Raw genomic sequence first — 23,013 nt, 5'->3', positions numbered from 1 at the left:
GGCCCAGTCTTCCATCCCCGAGCCGTCTTACTGAACTCTCTGTGTGTCACTCCTTATTTCCGGTGAGATGGTGTGATTTCTGAGGTTGGAAATAAAGTGCTCCATCTGCTTTGAAAAATAATAACCATTTAGGGGAAAAAAGGGAATCCGAGCCCTAGTTTCTTTCAGGTGGAAGACGGTAGAGTCCCAGAGGATCATCACCCTGTGATACTGGATTTCTGAAATACCCTATGGTTTGATATTGCTGAGCTCTAGGAACAGACTAGCTTTAGAGAACCGAGGATGGCGCGGGACCTAAAGGTGCCATTTCTATACAGGTGTGTTTGGTTTTGCCAAGAAAAGAAAGGGTCATGTATCTGTATGAGGCAGGGCGACAGCATCAGGACAGGGGTCAAAGGTCGGTGAAGAACATGGGCGAACGTGTCTGGGGGCAGGGGTGACTGGAGGACAGCTCCTGCAAGACTGACAACTATACCACAACAGTGGACGTCACTGAGCTCATCGACAGATGGTCTCTGAAGGGGCAGAGGAGAGAGGCGGAGGGCTGAGAAAGGAGAGGAGAAGGAGAGAGGAGGACAGACACTTGGTGGTGGCGGGACGGGGCGGCGGGTACAGGTCTCAGAGCCGGGTCTGCGCCTCGGGGATGTAGATCTCGATGCTCTCCGCGCTCTCGGTGGCCGAGTTCTGGCGGACGGACGCGGCGCGCTTGGCGGCCATCAGGCGCTTGCGGGCCTCCTGGCGCTGCGAGCTCTCCAGCGAGCGCTCCCGGATCAGCGGCGCGGGGCCCTTCGCCGGCTTCTTTGGCACTGGAGGAGGGACCCTTCTCTCCTGATCAAAGCAGAAGGTTCAGGACATTACACAGCTTCTCAGGACAAGCTTGGGAAAAACTGGATAGGTCAGTAGTTAGAACACACTTTTTTTTTTTTAACCTAAGGGCGGTTAGTTCTTATCTGCACACTGTAAAAATATTTTTTATCTTCATTATTCTGGCTTGGGTATTCAAAAGATGCAGGAAAAAAAAAAGTATCAGAAAGCTTAAGGCCACAGGTAAGGCTGGATTGCAGAACTAGTTTTCTCCAAGGTAAGGATGTGGGTATTTAAAAGCCACCCGCGGAAGGCTGCCGCTTGCAGCACATTGAGTGTGCTTCTCTCTGGAGACTCCAGACTCTTCCTGGTGCCAGAGATGGGCAAGGAGAGCAGCCGCAGCAGCATCCTAGAACTCTGCATCCCCTCTAAGGAGGCCATCGTGGGTGCAAGCTTAGTTCAGAGTTTAAAAACATCACCACCCTCTTCCCCGGGCCCACAGCGGCTCCCCTCCCCCAGACCTAAATAACCAAAAGAGTAGAAGAGGTTGTAAGAGTAAACGGCTGTGTTCCTCAGATTTGTTGATGCCACAGTGACGTATACCCTTTTGCACACCACACACAAACACACAAGCAATGTGCTGTACAGGGTCCGGGAGAGGGAGGACGCTAGTATTCCCTACACTCGGGAGTGGCGTCTTCCAAGACGGCTCCTCACACATCCTTTAAGGGGCTCGGGATGATTGTGGTGCCCCGGAAGGCAATTCCAACCACAGGGAAGAAACTGTGCCAAGAAAATTTAACACAGAACTGAGAGAGGTCATCTCCTTATCAGCGCAAACTCTAAGATGATTAGATACTTTAAATGTCACTGAAAAAACAAAAGCCATTCATCACTTGGGCAGGAAAAAAAGTGCAGTGGGAAAGAAGGGAATCTAAACCACGAAAGATTTTTAGGAAATGGATGTTGAATTCTCAGGCTGTGAAAAGGTCCACATAAATCTGATATTTTCATTTAAAATAAAGTACTCTTGATTTCTCATGAATCTAAATGTGAAAATTGTCCTAAGACATGGATTCTATGACTTTCCAAAGGGCATATTCTGTGTTAACACTTTAGCTCATCACAGCAGCTCCTCTTTGGTGAGAGGGCCTAGTTAAACTCCTGACACTGCCATTTCTGGTTAAGGTGGAGTTCACATGGCCTGAAGGAGAGAAAAGGGGAGCACAGAGTACAAAACACCATTCCACCAACTCCGAGTGTTTTTGCTCATTTGTTTCCTCTCAACTTCCTGGGGCATTGAAAAGCTCTGATCATAGACCAAAAGCCAAAAACCAGTTGCCGTTGAATTTATCCTGACTAATGGTGACCCGGTGTGTGTCACAGAACTGTGCTCCATAGGGTCTTCAATTCCTGTGATGTTCGGAAGTAGATTGCCAGGCTTTTCTTCCGACATACCTCTGGGTGGACTTGAACCTTTCAGTCACTAGTGGAGCCCTTAATTCTTAGTGCCACCCAGGGGCTTCATAGATAAACTGTATAAAAATTTCGGACTCAAGTTAACTAATGCCATACTGTGCAAATATCAATAGATTACATAGTATCACTTGTTTTGAACATTTAAAAAATCTTCATTGTTGAATAACAGTGACTATTTTTTAAAGTATGAATACAGGAAATTTTTAGTCATAGTTCCCTTTCCTCGTTCCACATTATATTGACAGTCTTTTTTACTTAAATTAATGGATGAGAAATTATGCGATTCAGCTCTGAAACCTAAGTTACCAGTGTATTGTGTACATTTGTCATGTTTTCTTAAATAAGACCAGTTTAAAAGCTTATTTAGCAGAGAGTTTGAAACACAGATTAAGGAAAACGACATTGGGTGCAAACGCTTGGCTTCGCAAGTGAGACATCACAAGGACATCAACAGTATGTTCATGCTTAACATTAAAATCCCCAGTCTGATGTTAATGAACTTGGAGATGGGGACACTGATAAGAGTGTCGCCCTCCTGCCCCCTGTGGACTGTTTCTTGGGACTGGATTTCTCCGGGGAACTCACTGACCCAAGAACCCTGATACTCTGGTGGGCACCCACAGGATGGGTTGGATTACTGTTTGCTCTCTGATAGATGAGAAAACTTGAAAGGGGGAAGGTCACCAAGGGAATAGGCATGCCTGATTTTCAGAAGTTTCGTGAAACTATTTGATCTTAGGCCATAAGAAAGCAAACGGTTAAAAAAGTCATGCATGACAGGCCAGCCTAGGGAGGGGACACTGGATACCTGTTTGAGCCTGGCATGACCGCCAAATGTGAAAATTACAGTTTACAAATTAAAGAATTTAAGTCTTTATTTCTAAGCTGTTGCATGAGGAACCCAGTGAGCAATTTTCCCCAAGGCAAATTAACCAAAAGTAAAACTCTTTTGAAGAAAAAAAAAAAAAATCCCAACACATGATTACTGTGAAACTTTATGTTGTATACTTTTAGACTTGAACAACAGTGACTTCTTTATTACTATATTTATGAAATGATTATCAAAGTCAGCTATTTTTCAGGGCTTCCTACTTTTCTTGGAAGCACAACCTAGGGGTGCAAGGACGTTGAACTCTTGCTCTGTGTCATCATGCACTGAAGATGTCATTTAGTTTAGTTTAAAAAGCAAAATGGAGGCAGTCCTTCCAGTGACTAAAATGGTTTAACTTAAAGTTTAATTAACAAAAAAAAGCCACATTCCCATTTTCTGATTCACAAAGACATGTTTCTCTTTAAAAATATGCCTGAAACATATTACAGATAATTTCCCAAATGATTACTGTGTAAACATTGTCATTACAATGAAATTAATATGATATCAGCTCCATTTCACATTGTAAACCGCAGGACTGAATGCAGAAGCCTATTTAGACTGTCCAGTGTTTGTGCAGGTTTTTAAATGAACCATACAAAATCTACATTGTTCTACCTTCTTGTCAAGAGGATCCATCTGTTTCCAATTATTGGCCTTTAACTGATGAAGTTCATCAAATTTCATACTAATATTTTCTATGGACAATTGCAGCATGTCCCAAAACCCCGCCAAATCCTGGGAGGTGGGCCTTGGATGTGCATTAGGATTCTGTACAAGAGAAAGAAAAACAGTTATGCTTTAGAGGCAATCCGTGACAGAGGCGCAGTGCCAAAGTGGCATTTTCAGTATTTCAGAGAATATGAGGAGAACGAGTGGCTTCTGGTTTTCAGACAGGAGATAAAAGCAAGGCTACAAATGGAAATTTTAAACACTCATCCGCTTTGAGTCAGTGATTCTCAAATGTCAAGGTTGTAAAACTCTTCTGTTGTAGTACAACATCCATCAGTGTGGTATGGGAGGGTCTAAACAATTGGGAAAATTCCACAACGTGTCATCTACTACCCATGATGCATTTAAAAACATCATATTTAAATGGAAATACCATCTTTGAAAAAGAAATACAGTATATCATTATTAGAGTCTGTATTCGACTCCATGCCACCCAACTTACTCAGAGAACAGATAAGGAATCCAAACTAAGATTAGTTTTAATACTCATGTTGAGTGAAATAACCAAAACCTGTTGCCACGGAGTCAATTCCAACTCATAGCAGCCCTATAGCCTCGGTGGCACAGTGGTTAAGCACTGTGTTGCTAACTGGAAGGTCAGTGGTTCGAACCCACCAGTTGCTCCTCGGGAGAAAGATATGGCAGTCTGCTTCTGTAAAAATTACAGCCTTGCAAACGCTACAGGGCAGTTCTACTCTGTCCTATAGGGTTGCTATGAGTAGCAATCAACTCCACAGCAACAGGTTTGGTTTGGTTGAATGAAATACAAGGGTAAAAAAATGATGAGGAGTAATAAAATAATTGGATTTTCAAAGTACTATTTGTCTAATAATTAAGATGTTACTGATATAGGAAGCCATTTTATCATATGACTGCATTGACAGAAACTTTTGGAACTTAATTAGTTTTAAACTGACCATAACGTAACAAGTATGAGAACACATAGCTATACATAAGTATGTCTGTTAATGACTCATTTGCTAGATAATATTAAATATCCTTTAGTCTTTCTTTGCTCCCATCCCCATATCCCTGACGAGTGCTAGAAAGTATGAACTGTTAATTTATATAAGTTAAGGCAGAAAAAACACAAATAGGCGGAAAGTGTCCTGCTCATGGTTAATCACTACCCGTAATGGTAGCTAAAGGCACTTGAGGTGAGATGGGTAAGAGTCTCCATGAGTCAGGGGTTCCCAACTGGGGTCAGTTTTGGTTACTTCTAGAATTCCAGACCATAGGATAGGCTGTGGAACCTCACTGTACATGGTAACTTGAGACCTGTTTGTACTTTTAAAACTAGCCCCTAATAGAAACAGATAAGAGAATTTCAGAAAGCACAAGGTCGGTGACTATCAGCGTTAATCGGTTGGGAAGAACTTTTTTGTCCCTCGATGGCTAGTGTTATTGCTCTGGCTTCAAAATAAATACAAATGAAAACATATTTATAAACTTCTAATTCTAAAAATACCCATAGTTCTGAAATTTACTGGAAAAAGTAAATTCTGAAGTTCATAAGTGCTTGCTTCAGGATTAAATCTATTCTAATGATGAAAATCAACTACAGGGTTTCTCTGTAGTATTTTGACTTAATAAACCAAAAAAAAAGTTTCTCAATATCTAGGTTCAGAATAGACAGATAATAGCTTTGGCAACATACCTCTCAAATGCACTCACGATATATTTGTCCTTATCTTATTGGTAACTAAAAACTAAACTGCTCAGATGTTGGAGTTCAGTGAAGTCTTCTAGGTCACCAGCCCCATTTGCTAAATTGTTTCAGTGCATCAATGCATGAAATGATAGCTCAACGAGTCCAAAGAGTTTGTTTAATTCTGTATCATGGGCAGTTGATTCCCTTCTCAGTGAGAATCTCATTATACCCACATTATTAAGACGATGGATGAGGGAACTGAGGGAGAAAGAAACAGCCTCACAATCAGTGTGCCATGTGACATCTTGTGCCACAAGAAGAAGCTGCCACAAGCCCCTTCATCTAAAGAAAGCCTTCTTGGTGATCAGAGGTGGGGGTGGGGTGTGGAAGGATGAGGAGGGCTGGGTCTTGGTTTAGTTTTGTTGGAAAACACCAACTCTCATCTATGCGTTCTAAGCGTGAGAGTTGTGTAACTGACTTTACAATAAAGAGCTATTATTTCCCTCCTCTTCAGAGTAAGAACCCAAGGAAGGAGAGCTGGGTCTGTGTTCTGACCAATGTTATAGTAAATAGATCAGTGCTGCTTTTATGCTGCTGCAGACCTAAGAGAGCCACTACCAGGCCACCTCCATTCCTGCTGCAGAGAGGGGTGGAGCTGACTCATAGCTGTCTTCTCTAGGAGGGTGAGGAGTGGAACTCAAACCCTGGATGGGATTTACAGGGATTGGGAGGCCAAACAGTCTTGGATTTGAATCTTGGCTGTGCCTCTTACCATGTGGTCTTGGTCTTGGCCAAGTTACTTTGCCTTTCAATGCCCATTTTCCTCATCTGTAAAATCATTGTAAAAATAATGTCACTGTCACTCCATAGGGTTGTTCTGGGGATTTAACCAGATCATAAATTTAAAAGCTCTTAGCGTGGTATCTGGTATGTGGTAGGCTCTTGACTGTCCCTTCTGGAGCAAGGTTTGGCCAGCGTCAGTGGCCCCTCCCCCAGGGTGGCTCTGCCTCGATGTACCTCTAGCAGTGCTGTGCACATTGTGCTACCTGAGTTCCTCTAGTGGCCTAGGAATGTACACCCGTAGCCCAGGAAATGTCAAAGGCCTGCTTCAACAAGGTTAACATTTCCTATAAATTTGCACATTTTTCTAAACATTTTGTCTGGAGTTTCATCTTTAAAATCTGCACAGTGCTTGCATTCTACTTCATAATATACTTGCACATTATATAATGTTTTTAGCGAAGTGTGCTGTGCTTGCCCTGTAGTGTGTATGTATTGGCCTCCAGATGGACCTACTGGCCATTTGAGAAATATGGCTTTATATGAATTTTCTCACATTTAAAGGAGAATGAATAATTGTGTTACTTAAGATCTGTGATACATTTGCAAGTTCGTAAATTAGCAGGAATTCTGTACCTGGCACATAGCTGAAGCTCAATAAAATATTTGTTGAATTGAATTCACTTATCACTAAACTTACTAATATAAATTATCTTATAACCTGGAATAGAATTTCTGTGAAGGTGGAAGAAGGGTCAGGTAATTTTTGTTGATGGTGGGGAAAACAAATTATAGATGGGGAGGAGGGTGGCCCCAAAGGGAGGTTACAAAAAGAAAAGCCTGGGAAAGAGGGATGGAGAGCATCAGCTTCTGCCATGTTTTATATTTTCTTGTGGTTGAGCCCTGTCTATGTTGTCCTTGTCAGCAAGAGGAAGTGGTTAAACTCTAAAATCATACTTTGGGTCAATTAAATGGCAAATAATTATGTTTTCAGTTTCCACAAAATAAGTTGCTTTTCGTACTCTTGGTTTTGTATTCAGCAGGACCAATGATTGGGCTATCCTGGTGGAATTATACTTGTAGAGACAGTACCAACTTAAAAAAGGGGGTACATATATGAGGAAGCCCTTTCTCATTTAGTTTGTAGACAATTTTCAAAATGTTATTGTTGGTAGTTTTCTCTGTGTGTGTGTCTTTGTTTTGCTTGATTTTGTCTTTGTACATCTCAGAAGGATGAATTATTCTATTGTCTCAGGGAGATCAAACCTCTGCTTTGAAATGCCCTCATCCCCTCTGGCCCTCAAACTGAAACAGAGCACTCTAATTAGGGAATGGCCACTGACTGCTATTTTAGAAAGAAAATCACTGTCCAAAAAAATGTTTTTGGTAACATTTATTTTTTGAAATATCAAGGTGTTCTATCCTTTGATAAGAACAATAAAATCAGGGATGTCATGTGAAAGTCAAAAAACGGAAACTTTTTAGTTACAAAAAAGCAGGAAATGGAATTTTAACTTGATTTTCTTTTTTTCTAAGATTAGATAACTATGAAATAAATATTTTTAATTTTAAGAAAAGAAAGAAATAAGATTCATCTGAAAACTCTCTATTCCAGGTGAGAGATCCCAAAGGGCTTTGACTTGGTTCAAGTCAGTTTTACTTTCGTTGGACCAGTCATGGTGGCACTTTCTCCACGTGGTACTAGCAGGGAAATCATAGCGATGGGGAATGCTACATACCAGGTTTTCTTCACACAGTTCTCTGAACTGGTAGAATTTCTGAGCCATGAGAAGTTGGGCACTGCCCACTGCAGTTCGGATTTTCCCTAGAACTGAAAAGAGCAAACATACAAGAAGTTTACACATTATGCCTTACTGTTGAGATTTAGCCTGGTAAAGCAAAGAGGAAGTTATGTTGCAATAATTAGGGAAAAGAGCGCGCGCGCATGCGCGCGCACGCACCCGCCCACGCACCCACACACACACAGCCCAACCACGGTTTTTACTCCATTGGTCTGTGTAACAGAGGCTCTTGGGTTAATAAAACGACTTGGAAAAAACAGGTCATCATGCATATTTCTTGGGAGTAACGGCTTTTTCCACCATAGCACTGGATGTTACCAAGAGAAGAGCAAACAACTTTCCCCCCTTTCTTTTACTGCAAGAATGCATTTCAAGTATTTACCAGTATCATTATGGATTGATAGAGTCAGCAATCATGGTGTGCCGGTTTAGCTTTCTAATCTGAACCCAAACATGAGAACCAACAAAGAAAACAACCCTAACTTGGAGGGGGATCTCTTGGCACTCACCACGTCCCATCCACATCCTCCATCATCTCTCCGGAGCTCAAACACTGGAGCTGTCAGGAAAGAGCCTGCGAGTTGAATGATTCTCTAAGGAGTGAACATTTTCAGCCTGTTGCCTAGGGAACGCCAGCACCATCCCAGTTTTTACCCTCCACAGACCAATGTTATTGTTAAGATATGCATTGTGCTGAAAATATTCCCCTTTGCAAGCTACCTCTTGTCATCTGTGCAGTCTAGGCGAGAACCTTTCAAGTGACAGGTGTGCTCAGATGGGGCGGGGCGCTGTCTGCCAGAGCTTCCCTGAGCTGGCTTTGTTAGCAGAGGCTCTCCCTACACCACTGTGAGGACTTGGGGACAGCCGCCTTTGCTGGAGCCCTGCCACCAGGCAGCTCTCAACATGCCCGACTGTCAGGAAGGAACGGAAGAGCTGCAGTGCTTGCACCTTCCCTGCCCAAGAGAAAACTCGAGAGGGAGACTTTTCAGAAGGGCATTGCCTCATTTTGAAATCTTCATGGAGAAGTGCATTATAGGATTCAAGCAATCTTGTTCTGAATTTACAGAGCCTGGGAGTCACAGTAGAATTTGATCCGTCGTTCTCTACCTTAGAGTCCCTGGGTGGCACAAACGGTTAAGTGCTGGACTACTGAAAGGTTGATGGTTCGAAACCACCCAGAGTCACCTCAGAAGAAAGGCCTGCAAATTTGCTTCCAAAAAGTCACAGCCTTGAAAACCCTATGGAGCAGTTCTACTCTGCAACAGATGGGGTTGCTATGAGTCAGAATTGACTGGACAGCAGTGGGTTTGGTTTGATTTGGTTTTTCTGTGTCTCAGAGTCCTTGAGTGGTGTAAACAGTTAACACACTCGGCTGCTAACCAAAACGTTGGAGGTTCAAGTTCACAGACGCACTTCGGAAGAAAGGTTTGGTGATCTACTTCTAAAAAATCAGCCATTGGAAACCCTGTGGAGCACAGTTCTACTCTGACACACCTAGGGTCACCATGAATCAGAGCTGACTAGACGGCAACCAATTTACTGGTTTTCTTGACCTCATTCCCTACAAAGTCTGGCAGGAATAACACAAAAGGAAAAGAAACTTCATCGTTGGTCCACGGTTTTCTAGTTATTGACTTCTCTGTTTATTAAAAACTGTTAGGCAAGATAATGGTTTGTGATGTACATTATACCTAGGAGCTACTCTACTATTTCAGCTTTCCCACAAATGTAACTCAAGGCATTTATGAATTCTCTAATATGTCACCAGCCAGTCCAAATAGCTGAACTGCAGCAATGGAAACCAATTTACCTCCTCGCTGATATCAAGGAATTCCCCATGACAGCTACCTGGGAACAATTTCTCAGACCTAAATTTTCACCTTTGTTTCCAATCTACTCTTAAAATCTTTGGGGATCCATTTGTGAGCACCTGTCTCCCTTTCTCAGCATCCGCAAAGCAGAAAGAGCATACTGAGACACAGCACATGATAGTAGTTAAGCTGTGAATCCAGGCTCCAACACTTACCAGAAACTGCCTTGGACAGTCACTTAACCTCCCTGTTCTCTCATCTGTAAAATGGGGCTAACTGTACCTATTTAAAGGTTGTTGTGAAAACCCAATGAGTTAATGTATGTGAATTTCTTAGGACAGTGTCTGATACATAGTAAGTACTCAATAAATGTTGTTTATTACCTAGGATCAGAAAAATACACTTCCTCTATGGGTATGTCGACTGTGAGAGCCACATTTGCCATGGTCAGAAGAGAAGAGGGAAAAACAAAGTCTGGATTATCTAAGGTTGACCAGACATCCTGGTTGCCTGGGACAGGTATGTTTTTTTAGATGACCTGTCTCAGATCTGAGAAGGAATATCAAGCAGGCACTTTTAAGTGAGCATGTGGCTATAGGCAAACTCTGAGGTTTGTTGGAAATCTGTCTGAATTATCTTGCTGAAGGGTAGGATTATAACATCAGCAAATCTCAGAATGAATCATGGGAGCTTAGAACTAGGGTACCTCGGTCTCCAATTTGCCAGCTGGGATTCCATAGCTCCTGCTAACTATCCTAGAAACTCAAGCTATTTTGATACACCTCACAACCTTGAGCTACGTGTATCTGTTGTCATCAAGTTGATTCTGACTAATGGCAACCATATGTGTGTAGAGAAGAACCGTACTCCACAGGGTTTCCAAGGCTGTGTCCTTTCAGAAGCAGATCACCAGGTCTGTCTTCCAAGGTGCCTCTGAGTGGGTTTGAACCATCAACCCTTCAGTTAGTGGTCGAGTGCTTAACCATTGGTGCCACCCAGGAGCTCCTCAATTTTGAGCTAATGGCCCTCAATTACCCAGATATTACTGAGCTATGTAACAGACTGCCACAATAAGGGTGGCTGAGTAAGACGGTGATTCTCAGCTGCTTCAAACAATCAATCATCTGGGCCACACCCAGCCATATAGGGGCTAACTTGTATGTTTTCTGGGAAGCAAAACAAGGGATATCTTTCTTTATTTGGCATGGTTTGGCAAGACCCTGAGGTTCAGAGCAAAAACATCCAGGGTGGAGTTGTGGCTCTTCTGCATCCCAGGTTTTCACCATCATGTTCCTTGGATGGAAATTCCCTACTGGTTCCAGGATGCTTGCTTTTCCAGTGCGCCAGTGATGATCTTTCCTAGGCCCAGGGTGGCAAGATGACAATTTGGGCCTATAGTGGGACCATGAAACAGGCAGACAAGAGCTCATCTTTCCTTACCCTCCACACTTTCTGGAGTACTAAAAACTTTTCTTGATTTTTGTTTTTTCCATTAGACACTCATTTGGTATACGAGATAACTTTTTTCTCCTAAAAATAAATTTCATATTTGTCACATATGCCTTGAGAAAGTAAGAAATTAATAAAGAGTAAAAGGTAAATACCAGTGGAAGTAAAAAGTAGAAAGAAAAAGGCTGAAATTTGGTAAAGAAGAAAGAAGCATCTTAATGTCATTTTGAAACTACTCTAAAACATTCAGTGCCAACCTTCATCAGATGGAAAGAAAAATACTTTTCTCAGGGATGCTAGGTAGAAGAAAGGTCAGGTAACAATAGTGAATATATAGGTTGCAACTGTGTACTTTCCCCGTGCATAAAAAACAGCCCGAGCTAGTATCAGAAAGTTCCAGAAGAGCCCAAGATGCAGTGCATTTCTTCCAGGGTTAGCCTTTCATTTTACTATTTAACTTTGGTGGGCTGGCCCAGCCTTCAAAGCCAGGGCTGAAAAACCAAAGGAGCCTGAAAGGACTTGTGGGATCTGTAGGGCAGCTGGTAGGCAAGGCATGCTTTCTAATTATGTTTTCACAGAGCAGGGACAGTCCTTGGGCTCTGGGAATTCATTCATTCATTCAGCAAATATTTATAAAGGGCATACTACATGCCAGGCACTCTGCTAGATGGACATGATACAGTGATAAGCAAGATGAAGTCCTGTCCTCATGGAGTTTACATTCCGGTGGGGAGTACTGGGAAAGGTGGATATTAGACATCCAAACATAGATGTGAATGTTTAGGGTTTGCTTAATTACTGCTATTGGAACAGATGGGGCTGACCTTGATTGAACATATTGAAAAAAAACAAAACCCATTGCCGTCGAGTCAATTCCGACTCATAATGACCCTAGAGGAGACAGTAAAACTGTCCCATAGGGTTTCCAAGAAGCAGCTGGTGGATTGGAACTGCTGACTTTTTGGTCTGCAGCCAAGCTCTTAACAACTGTGCCACGAGGGCTCCTGAACATATTAAGGGGTAGTGAATTCTTTAATGATGGTTAAAGAACATTGAGTGTTCTTGATCTCCCTCTCCCAATAAATGGAAAAAAAACAAACGAAAAACATGGTTACAGTATGAAAATAGGCTCTGGACTAACCAGTTTGTTTTAGAAAACCAAAACGAAACCTGTTGCAGTCGTCGATTCCAACTCATGGCGACTCTAGAGGACAGAGTAGAACTGCCCCATAGGGTTTCCAAGGAGCAGCTGGTGGATTCAAACTGCTGACCTTTTGGTTAACAGTCAAATGCTTAACCACTACGCCACCAGGGCCTCTTGTTTTAGAAATTACTATTTAATAATGTCATTTTCTTTTAATTTGGAAAAAATTAAAATACAGTCATGCGTCGCTTATGATATGTTCTGTGAAATAGGACATTATGAGATTTGTATGTTGTGTGAACACCATATTATATACAGGTGGTCCCCAGATTACAAACGAGTTCCATTCCTAAGTCGTCTTTAAGTCAAATTTGTACGTAAGTTGAAACAGTTAGGTACAGTTTGTATCCAACATCAGTTAGTCAAATGTTTGTCTTCGTATATAGTCTACCGTACCTTTCTATGCATAAAAAACATTAAAGAAACACTTCCAGAAAACTAAAACATCTTTAACATAATAATACAGTAATAATAATGATAATAATAATGTTTTAATGCACATCACAAAGTAGCGCCCATTTGTTATTACAAACCATTGTATGTACCTCAAAATTTTAATATAATAGGCTTTGGGGCGTTGGTCCATAACTACAGGTTGTACGTAAGTCAGATTTTCATAACCCAGGTCCACAGATGTATATAAGGTTAGATGTTGCCTGAACGGTTCGATGTTGCCTGAATGGACGTTATGCAGCACGATTGTACGTGAAAGTACAAAGGACAATGAAGCAAACACCCATATATGTGCTCTCCCCCAAAGGAACAAATGTTCATTTTATCAGATTTGCTTCTGATTGTGTTTTCTTTTTTTTCTCTCTCCCTCTCCAAAGAACCGAAGCCCTACAGATAAAGTAGATGATTCCCACTCCAGCCCTATCCTTCTCCCTCCCTGGAGGTAACCGCTGGACTAGACAATGCCTATTCCAGTTCCATCCATGTGTTCGTTAAGGTCTCTTCTCTGGCCCTAGAAAGATGACAACTAAGGGCATTCTTGAGTGTAAAAGAAAGAGCTTTAGATTGGGGCAACCCAACTAGCAGAGCCCATGTCCTTACGCCACAGAATTTCTCTGAAAGCTAGAGTGGGGGTTAAGGCTCTGTCAGCCCAGGAGGAGGGTATGCTTCACACAATGGTGTCCTTGCAGCCTTTCCAAATTATTCGACCCAAATGTGACTGACAGATTCTACCAGCCAGCCATCCACCTTAGGGCACATTCAGTTCATCTTCCAGAATAATTATCTATGTGGTATTCCCCAGGCACGCTATTTAACCATGACTTATCCCATCTATTTGTGTAATACTTAATCATATAATAGGCCTTGTTTTGCTGTGTAATTGTTTTCATATAGTTAAGCCTAGTCTCCCTGGGCACCTCACTAGGACCTTGACAGTGAATTTTTTAGACCACTTCCTCCCTTCCCTTTCCCTTCCCAATTCTTTTGTGAGTCTGTCCCTCAGTGGAAGTATAAAACAACAACACAAAATGCTGTTGAACTGAGTTCCTTCTATTTACGAAGTGGGTACCTCTTCATAACTCCCCTACTTAGCATTCTAGGAAACTCTCACTCCACAAGAGTGAGAGAGCTGATAATAGAGAGGAAAGGTCTGGGTTAGTTCACCACCAAAGCCAGGGAGAACTACTGGAAGGCCATCACTGTTGCGTTTGCAAAATCTGCCTACTTAGATTATTATCAACTTATATTTCAAAGCACCTTCGTATGCTTCTCTAATTTGAGCCTCATAAGATTCTGAGAGGCAGGGCAGACATCGTCATTTCATTTGAGAAAATTTGGTCTCAGACTATGTTGATCTTCCCTGAGATCACACAGCTTCTCAGTGGCACTGTGGTGACTGGAAAAAGCAGAAGCGTTGGAATCAGGAAAGATCAGCTTCACCACTTACCAGGGAATGATCTTGGGAGAATTTATTACACCCTCTGACTCAGTTTTCTTCATGTGTCAAATAGACATGACACTATCTTCATAAGATTTTTGATTATTTAATAAAACAATATATGTAAATTACTAGAATGTAGTAGGAATTATAACTCCTAGATCCTGTCTACATTCTTTAGTTCTTGGGCATTTACCTGGGAAACTAAAATGTGGCATACATAATCTATCACAGGGAATTATTTCTCCTACTAATCTTCACACTAGGATCTCTTTCCCCAATAGTGTGGACTGATTGACTATCCCCATTTTTGGTGGCATTTATTCAAGCAGTTTCTCACAAGTGTCAATGAGTGGGTGAATAATTTCTCTTGTCTGTATGTATAAAAAATCCATAAAATTATTCACGGGCCCAGATTTTTAGTGCCTCTTGGTATAGCCTGGACCCCTGGAGGGGCAGTGGTTAAGAGACTGGCTGCTAAACAAAAGGTCAGCAGTTTGAATCCACCAGTCACTCCTTGGAAACCCTATGGGGCAGTTCTCCTCTGGGTATATAGGGTCGATATAGTCGGAATCAACTCGACGGCAATGGGTCTGGTTTTGGTTTGGTATAGTCTGGTTCAGATCCCCCCACCTATCAGTGCTAGAATGATGGTCAACAGGAAGGGTAATAAAGATACACAGAGGGAGGCAGACCCTTAGCCAATGCTAAACACCAGACCACCCAGCTGGAACCTTGCACAGAAAACAGACTATCTGCAAATTGAAGTGTCAGAACCCTCCTCACTAGCAGCAGCTTCTACTGAAAAACAAAGTCCATCTTCCAGTACAAAGAGTATGCCAAATAAACTCTGCCAGCCTGTTGAGCTTTATACCCCCACCCTCTTCCACATGGCACTTAACTGTGTGGTCTGGTGCCTCTACAAACCAACCTGTGGTCTCCAAACTCAGCTGATGTTTCATTGCTGCCCGTTAGTCCTTCTAGGTGACCTCCCTCTGGCCCTCATTTCCTGACTCTTATTCACTCTGAACTCAACCACTATTCCCTCAACTTCAACAATAACCTTGCCTCCTACAAGATGAAGAAAACAGAAGGAATTAGGCATGAATACGCTCAATGTTTTTTCTCTCCTAATATTTGCTCCCCTACACAGTCCCTTAAGTCTCTCTAACTGCCCCCACCCTGAAGACTTCTCTATGTCCACTGTGGTGCGATGGATCACTTTTGTGTGGCCTTTCTCACCGTGGTCTTGTAACTCCCACCTAAGTGACTGGGTGGGACTATGCAAATAAGGTAACTGTGGCCCACGAAGGGAATTGGTCAGTTTTGCCATCCTGCTAGGCTTAAAATAAGCCATCCCAGAAGTGGGAGAAGAGGATCTCACCACCACCAAAGAAGAAGAGCCAGGAACATAGCGCATTCTTTGGACCTGGAATCCCTGCGCTGAGAAGCTCCTGGTTAGGAGACTGAGAGAGAGAGCTGTAACACTGAAGATAGAGAGAAGTAATGGCAGAGAAATGGCAGCAAGGTAGGAGGCTGGCAAGAGACAGCCTGGCCCATGGAGTGAGAAAGCATCTTTGAGCAGGAGGCTTGCTGGCAGAGTAAGGTGCCTCTGGGCACTTGGTAGAGCTAGGTTTGCCGACCCATGGAGCTAGAGCTGAGTGCCTTCGGGCTGAGGCTTACTGGTGGAGTAGGGTGCCTTGGAGCACTTATTGGCAGAGCTAAAAGAGCTACATAACACTTGCCCTAGCAGAACAGAGGCCAATGGCCTGAGAGAGGTGTGCCAGTGGGCATGGCTGAGAAGAGGCTATCCTAATTGAAGAACTGTATCCTGAGCATTTCTGAACTTGAATTGTAACCTGTTACTTCCCTAATAAACCCTATATTTGTGAGTATGGTCTGTGAGTTCTGTGTGGCCATTGCAATGAATTATTGAACCCAGCAGAAAAGTAGAAAGTGCCAAGGGAGGGATAGCTGGTGTCAGAATTGGTACAGATAGTGGAGAGAGGAGGCATGTCTGACCTCCGCCTCATAGGAATTAGCCTTGGGCTGTTGATTTTGATTCTCCTTCCTCCTTGTGAGGTTAGAGGTATCACCACACCATTTTTACATCCATACTTCCTATCCACTTGTATCCATGCCTGATTCCCGCCAGGTGGCTCTGAGACCTTGTTCCCTGAGTGAGTCCCTCTCTCTGCCTCTGCTAGTGAGATGCCTACAAGCATTCTCAAGTTTCTCCCATTCTGAGGGGAAAAAAACTCCTTCCCAATCTCATGATCCCTTATAGCTAATATAAAATTCTCCCTGTGAAACCCCAAATTCCCCAAAGCGTAGACTGCCTTTCCTCCCTCGACTTCCTCAGCCTGCATGTGTTCCTCTATTCACTGCTCTACCTCACCCTCCTTGCCTTCCTGGATCTCTCTGCTGCTTTTGACAAAAAACACTCCCTGCTTCACTTTGTTTCTCTCTGGCACTTCCTTTTCTGTTCTTTATGAACTTCCCTCTCTGCCCCTTAAATGTGGAACACAAAATTCAATTCTGGACCTACTTCTCTATCTGCTTTCCTCTTCCCCCTGAGTGAGCTCATCCACTCTCCTAGTTTCAACTACTTTTTAATACATTTAGGTTTCTCAGATTTGTAAGTCCACTGTGTACCAACCACACAAGCCTCAGAGTAGCATATATACCTTCTGGACACCTGTTGTCTTCACAAATGCATTTTCCTCTCAGGATTCCTCTGTTGGTTATAATTAGGGCTCCAAGCTTGGCCCCCCTCCCCCACAGTATGAATACTCTCCCTCCCTTGCCTACCTTGAAGGTTTAGTTTTATTAAGGGAACTAGAGAGTTTTCTTATGTCATATAATACCCATGCTTAAAACTTTTTCGTGGTCCTTATCATCCATGGGATAAGCCTCAAACTGCCTTCAGGGGCTTCAGGGAAGGCCTACCTGCCCAGCCTTACCTCGGCTCACTCTGTAGGTACTCTAGGTTTCCCAACTCCCTGTGCTGTTTCTTTCCTCAGCGTCTTTGCTCATGCAAAACACTAGGCTGGGATGTCAGGATGTCTCCCCCTGGATCCCTGGACTAGTCCCTCCCCGCTTCTCATCTCTTCAGATTCAGTTCTGATCACCTCCTCCAGAAAGCCTTCTTGACCTCTCCTCCCTCCTCACCGCTCCTCAAACTCCCATGCATAGCTCTATCTCTGCCTTTCCATATTCTTTCCAACATGATCTATTTATGTCTCTTTCCAACCACACCGTGAACTCTTTGACTATGCCTATGTAACCCTAGCACCTTGTTAAAGGAATACATTTTGAAATTAGCTGAGTCAGCTACAAAACTCTATGTTAATCAGAAAAATAAATTAACAACAGCATTCCAGGCCTTAACCATTTGGATTCTCTCAAATTTTACTGCATCTAGTATCACTTTTAAGTTGTAGACTTGGCTGGTTAGCTAATATAGTCTTTTACCAGTTGCTGTTGAGTTTATCCCAACTCATGGTGACCCCATGTGGTATCAGAACTGTGCTTCATGGAGTTTTCAATAGCTGATTTTTCTGAAGTAGATCACCAAGTCTTTCTTCTCATGAGCCTCTGGGTAGACTTGAACCTCCAACCTTTCAGTTAGCAGCTGAGCACATTAACATTTCACAGTATAGTCTTAGCTGGGATAATATTCCTCTTAGGTTTCCATCTATAATGCTGGTTGTGTGGCTAGGCTGGAAGGGCCAAGTCATTTGAGATAGGCTAAACTGGTATATGGGCGAATTAAACTTCCTTATCCTCAAGTTTTGGCTTCCTTTCACTCATCTGACTTTTTTTTTTTTTTTAATGTTGTAAACTTTACAGTGAAAGAGGAAAAAGGAATTAAAAAAAGTGGGTCCACCCACTTACTTCAAAGTCATGTAGACTTGTCAGTCCAAATGTGTGTGATTTCATCAAGTTGGGATTACCCATGTGGAACACATTCTTATTTACGAGTGTGTCCTTGTCGAAAAGAATGTCTCCAGCCTCCTGCCCAGCTGCTTCTCCAGCACATTTGTGATCCAGAGCTGCTGTCAACAAAAGGTCTCAGCAGCAAACATGGATCCATTTCATTCCTGATGAACAGTGGTTGTTCTGCCTTTAACCAGTAGCTTTTTTTTTAAGGAGCTGTAACTTGGTGGCTAATGAAGAAAGAATAGAATTCTCAAGTAGAAAATTTCCCATAGACTAAAACCAGAATTCCTGCAGAACTAAAACATGGAGAAAAACATTGTTTTGTCTTTAAAGAGCAAATTTTCAAAAACTCAAGCTAATTTTAGTGTTTGGTTTTTTTCTCCACCAGCCCATAACCCTCCAGGATTCCTTCTCATAAAAGATGGTTATGCTTCAGATCCATATCTCAATTTACACCAGCCATGAAATAGAAACATCATGTACATCATGCTCATGCAGAGTCCCTGGGTGGCGCAAACAGTTTGCGCTCAGCTACTACCAGCGGTTTGATCCCACCCATCAGCACTCAGAAGAAAGGCCTGGTGATCTGCTTCCATAAAGATTACAGCCAAGAAAATCCTATGGAGCAGTTCTACTCATGGGATTGCCATGAGATGGAATTGACTTGATGGCAACAGATTTTTTTTTCCTTCTTTCTTTTTTTATACATCACACAGATAAATAAAGACAGTTTTTAAGCCCTTGAAATGAAATTAGTTTACATTTCCCTGGGTAATAGAGAAGAAAAGAGTGGGTACTGGGTTTGAAGTTAATTCTATCCCACAGAAATAACTGTTGGAAATATGATCAACAGGTATTATTAGAGGTCCCGTGGAAACACCACGGGTCTGAGGACAGGACATGTTTCCAAGCCTGGTTCTGCCCTCAGCTTGCCACATCTCTTCCCCTCTGCAGGCCTTGGTGCCTGCCTTAGCCTCCAGAGGATGAGACTGAAGATGCTCCCTAATGCCCTTCTAGCTTGCTCCTCCTGTGCCCAGCACCATGCAAAGTAAAGTGAACTGTGCACTCTAGAAGGATAAACACAAGGACAGTGCACAAACACAAGCACACTGCACACGAGTTCCTTTCCATTATTGCCACTTCCTCTGTGGCCACTAATTTCAGGTTGGCCAGATCTTAAAAAGAGACTATGCAGTGTGTGTGTATGAGGGAGGCAGGAGGATCCTTTTGAAAGTTCACTTCAAAAGTAAGACGAGACTAACCCAAAACAGAGCTAGGATGCACCCAGCACACCCCACTGGGAAATCCAGCCGGTCTTGGGAATGGCAGAAGCATAGTGTGCTGCTGTGTCTGCACCCAGAATTTCACGGGCTGCAGAAATACACCAAAGGCAAGACTGGGCAGAGATTGCACTGATAGCTGCTCACAGAAATGGCCATGTACAGCTTCTGTAACCAAACCTGAACCCAGACAAGCCCCACAGCAGGTTTCATTACAGCCCACATTGGCTGTCAAGGCGCGCAGGACTTGGGGGGCCCCTGGCCAAGGTTCACTGACTTGGATGCGATTACCCAGCAAAATTAAAGTGGAATCAATCTGCCTCCTGCACACACTCTAGGTTTACCAGTTAGTTTCAGATAAAGCCTGAAAATTCCACATAGAAGTTGTCCACCATTCAGGAGACAAAGATAGATTTCGAAGTACAATAAGCAGGGATTTCATCTCAGCGCCACTGAAACCCTAGCCTCCGTTTCCCCCCTCAGCGGTCGACTGCATTCTGGGTTCGAAGTGTTCAGTCCCATCTGGTAGTTTCATTCCCGGTTAGATAATACCAGACGTATCTATGTAACATACAAGCCACTGTCAAACAGCACTAAGCCATCTCCTGAGACAGCTGTTTCACACAAGAGCTTCATTGTCTGGAAAAAGCGTGTATCATTTTACTCTGAGTGCAGAGTGAACAAGCGCGCCGTCAGCTGCTGTGGCTTGGAGGAAACCCCTGCTCGCTGCAGATTCCCCTCATTTTGTTATCAAGCCAAAAACAAACTATCGAAGTGAGGGCTGAAGGTTTAAAGCAAGAGCTAAAGTCCTTGCTCTCCTTTTGTCTTATCGGGTAAAGTAATAGCTCCACACACCCAAGGAGTTTCTCGTCATACTTTTCAAGAGATAGCTTGGGGGTTACTAGGCTCCCAGTAGTGTCAGTATTCTGCTGGCCCTTCGTTACCCACACTTATTCAGTTTCAGGTAACCTAGGAAAGTGTTTTCCAGCCCCTGGAATGCCAAAACAGTATTCTCAAGAAGCAGCTGACAGAAGTAGGATAATGGCAACATAAAATAATTGATAACTGAGTAATTATTTAAAAGTGAACTGACTCTTTTCAACTCTCTAAGAGAGAAATGGAGCCCTGGTGACTAGTGGTTAAGAGCTCAGCTGCTAACCAAAAGGTTGGCAGTTCGAATCCCCCAGCCGCTCCTTGGAAACCCTATGGAGCAGTTCTATTCTGTCCTATGGGGTTGCTATGAGTCGAAATGGACTCAACCGCAATGGGTTTAGTTTTTTGGTTTTTAATAGAGAAATAGGTGAACATGCTCAGCTGCTAACCAAACGGTTGGAGGTTGAGTCCACCCAGAGGCACCTTGGAAGAAAGGCTTGGCAATCTACTTCCGAAAAATAAGCCATTGAAAATCCTATGGAGCACAGTTCTATTCTGACACACATGAGGTCGCAGTGAGTCGGAATCGACTCTACGGCAACTGGTTCAATAGTGAAAGATGATTACAACTACCTCCGTGCCGAAAATTTGTACTCTGAGTTACCATTGTGCAAATGGGTTCTTTTCCAAACATTTTTACTTATTTAAATTTGAGATAATTTTGGTACCTCACAAAATAAATTAAGCAAGTATTATTAGAATATTCCTTTCTCTAACTCTAGCCTATTAATCTTTCCTTGATGGCTTTAAAGACCAGATCTCCTGGAAGGATTCTGTGAAGGAGTCACCTTCCTCGCGTATCCTGAAGAGAGACAGACCACCCCGCCCCCTTGTATAAGACTTAAGAACACACAAGAGGGTTTGGCCAAGAGATAGATGGATCTATGCTTGACCTATAGATCAAAGCTATTTTTTCTCGGTGTACATAGATTAAAGAAAAAAAAAAAGCTGGTTACTTGGAAATTGGCTATGCCCATGCAACAGGATTGGCTTCTCTTTCTTACCAGCCCTCTTACAAAAAAAGAAAAGGTTTAAATCAGAGAATTAGGAAAACAAAGGCCTCTGCAACTCCCAGCCCAGTTATCAGAAGAGAACTGTGGTTGCCAAGGGATCAGACACAGATGCGTATGGAGCGTTTTACAGAGGACAGTGCCAAGTGACACACAAAGTATCATTATCTCGTCAGATGTTATTCATGTTCTATCTGTTCTATCAGACACTTCTGTTTTCTGTGACCTTGGACAAGATACTGCCAGAGAGCTGTTCTGAGGGCAAATAAAACAACACCTGTCAAGTCTCTAGCCCACTGCCTGAGGTATTGTAAGGACAAAATGCGTGTTCTTTTGTGCACTTATATCCTCCCTGCTACTGCTTTATGGCCAGATCCTCACTGATTCAGACTGGACTCCTTTGAAATTGGTGACTCTTTGACCTGGGCATAAGAGTTTATCTTTGTGCTGTTTAGAATTTTGGAATTCTAGTAAATTGAAACCTAGTAGACTGGAGCTCCTATTTTGCATTTTCCAGAGAATGAAGAATTTAGAAAGTCTTCAAGCATTTGTGGAATGGAATTGTTTCAAGCACTGGAAGGGACATATGGGGCTCATCTACACTATCCAACTTAGCAGCAGAAATCCTTTCTACCCTGCCTCTGGTAGGTCTCCATCTCTCTCTGCCAAGTTCCATATATATATATATATTTGTGAATAACACACCCATGTAAACAACACTCCCACACATATAACGTGCACAGTGCACTTAGGAAAATAATGCACAAAGGGGTTGCGAGGTTAGCAAAAATGTGTAATGTGTGTTATTTGCATAAAAATACGGTGCCTTCATTGAGTGCCAGAGCTTATCCTCTCACAAGTGAGTGGCCATACCAACTTTGGGCAACAATAACTGCTAGCTATTTATTGAGCATTGTTTAGCTACTTAGGAAGAAAGGTGTTGCTAAGTAAAATAATTTTGTGAGACAGAATTTCCAAACTATTTTGAGGACAGTGATGGTTAAGGTTGTGTGTGAACTTGGCTGGGCCATGATTCTCAGTGGTTTGGCAGTTATGATGTAGTGTGACAGTTATGTAATGATGTAGTCACCTCGATGATGAGATCTGATATAAGGTAATCTCCTCCATGATAAGATCTACTATGAGCAGCCGGTCAGTTCAAAGGGAGTTTCCTTGGGGGTGTGGCCTGCATCTCACTGCCTTTTCTCTGCTCTGGATCTTGCATTTGGCTCATCATCATCTGAACTCCGGTTCTTGTGACTTTAGTCAGCAGCCTGCCATCTGACCCCCTGCAGCAACGTGAGTCAGGAGAAGCCTCCAGTCTGACGCCTGACCCATGGACTTGGGACTTTCCAGCCTCTATAACTCTGTGAG

At 42.8% G+C, this 23,013-nt stretch overlaps 1 protein-coding gene across 6 annotated transcripts in view; it reads right to left on the bottom strand.

The window, feature by feature from the left end:
* Positions 1 to 270: 270 nt before the first annotated feature.
* The window catches only part of DLGAP1 (DLG associated protein 1), a 427,582-nt gene continuing 404,839 nt past the window's right edge, over positions 271 to 23,013 (bottom strand). For 2 of the 6 annotated variants that reach the window (XM_004388922.2, XM_004388923.2), the window contains exons 8-10: positions 8,057 to 8,148; positions 3,773 to 3,925; positions 271 to 828 (exon numbers count right to left, since the gene is read on the bottom strand). In XM_004388922.2, the coding sequence (XP_004388979.1) occupies positions 619 to 828; positions 3,773 to 3,925; positions 8,057 to 8,148 (455 nt within the window). In that variant the 3' untranslated portion in view covers positions 271 to 618. The remainder of the gene's footprint in view (positions 829 to 3,772; positions 3,926 to 8,056; positions 8,149 to 23,013) is intronic. The other 4 variants (XM_004388924.2, XM_004388921.2, XM_004388920.2 and 1 more) reach the window with 4 other exon arrangements.

Source organism: Trichechus manatus, unplaced genomic scaffold, assembly GCF_000243295.1.
Source record: "Trichechus manatus latirostris isolate Lorelei unplaced genomic scaffold, TriManLat1.0 scaffold00222, whole genome shotgun sequence".
Classification (NCBI taxonomy): domain Eukaryota; kingdom Metazoa; phylum Chordata; class Mammalia; order Sirenia; family Trichechidae; genus Trichechus; species Trichechus manatus.
The sequence above is the reverse complement of the archived record's forward strand: the minus strand, read 5'-3'. Positions and strand labels throughout refer to the sequence as shown.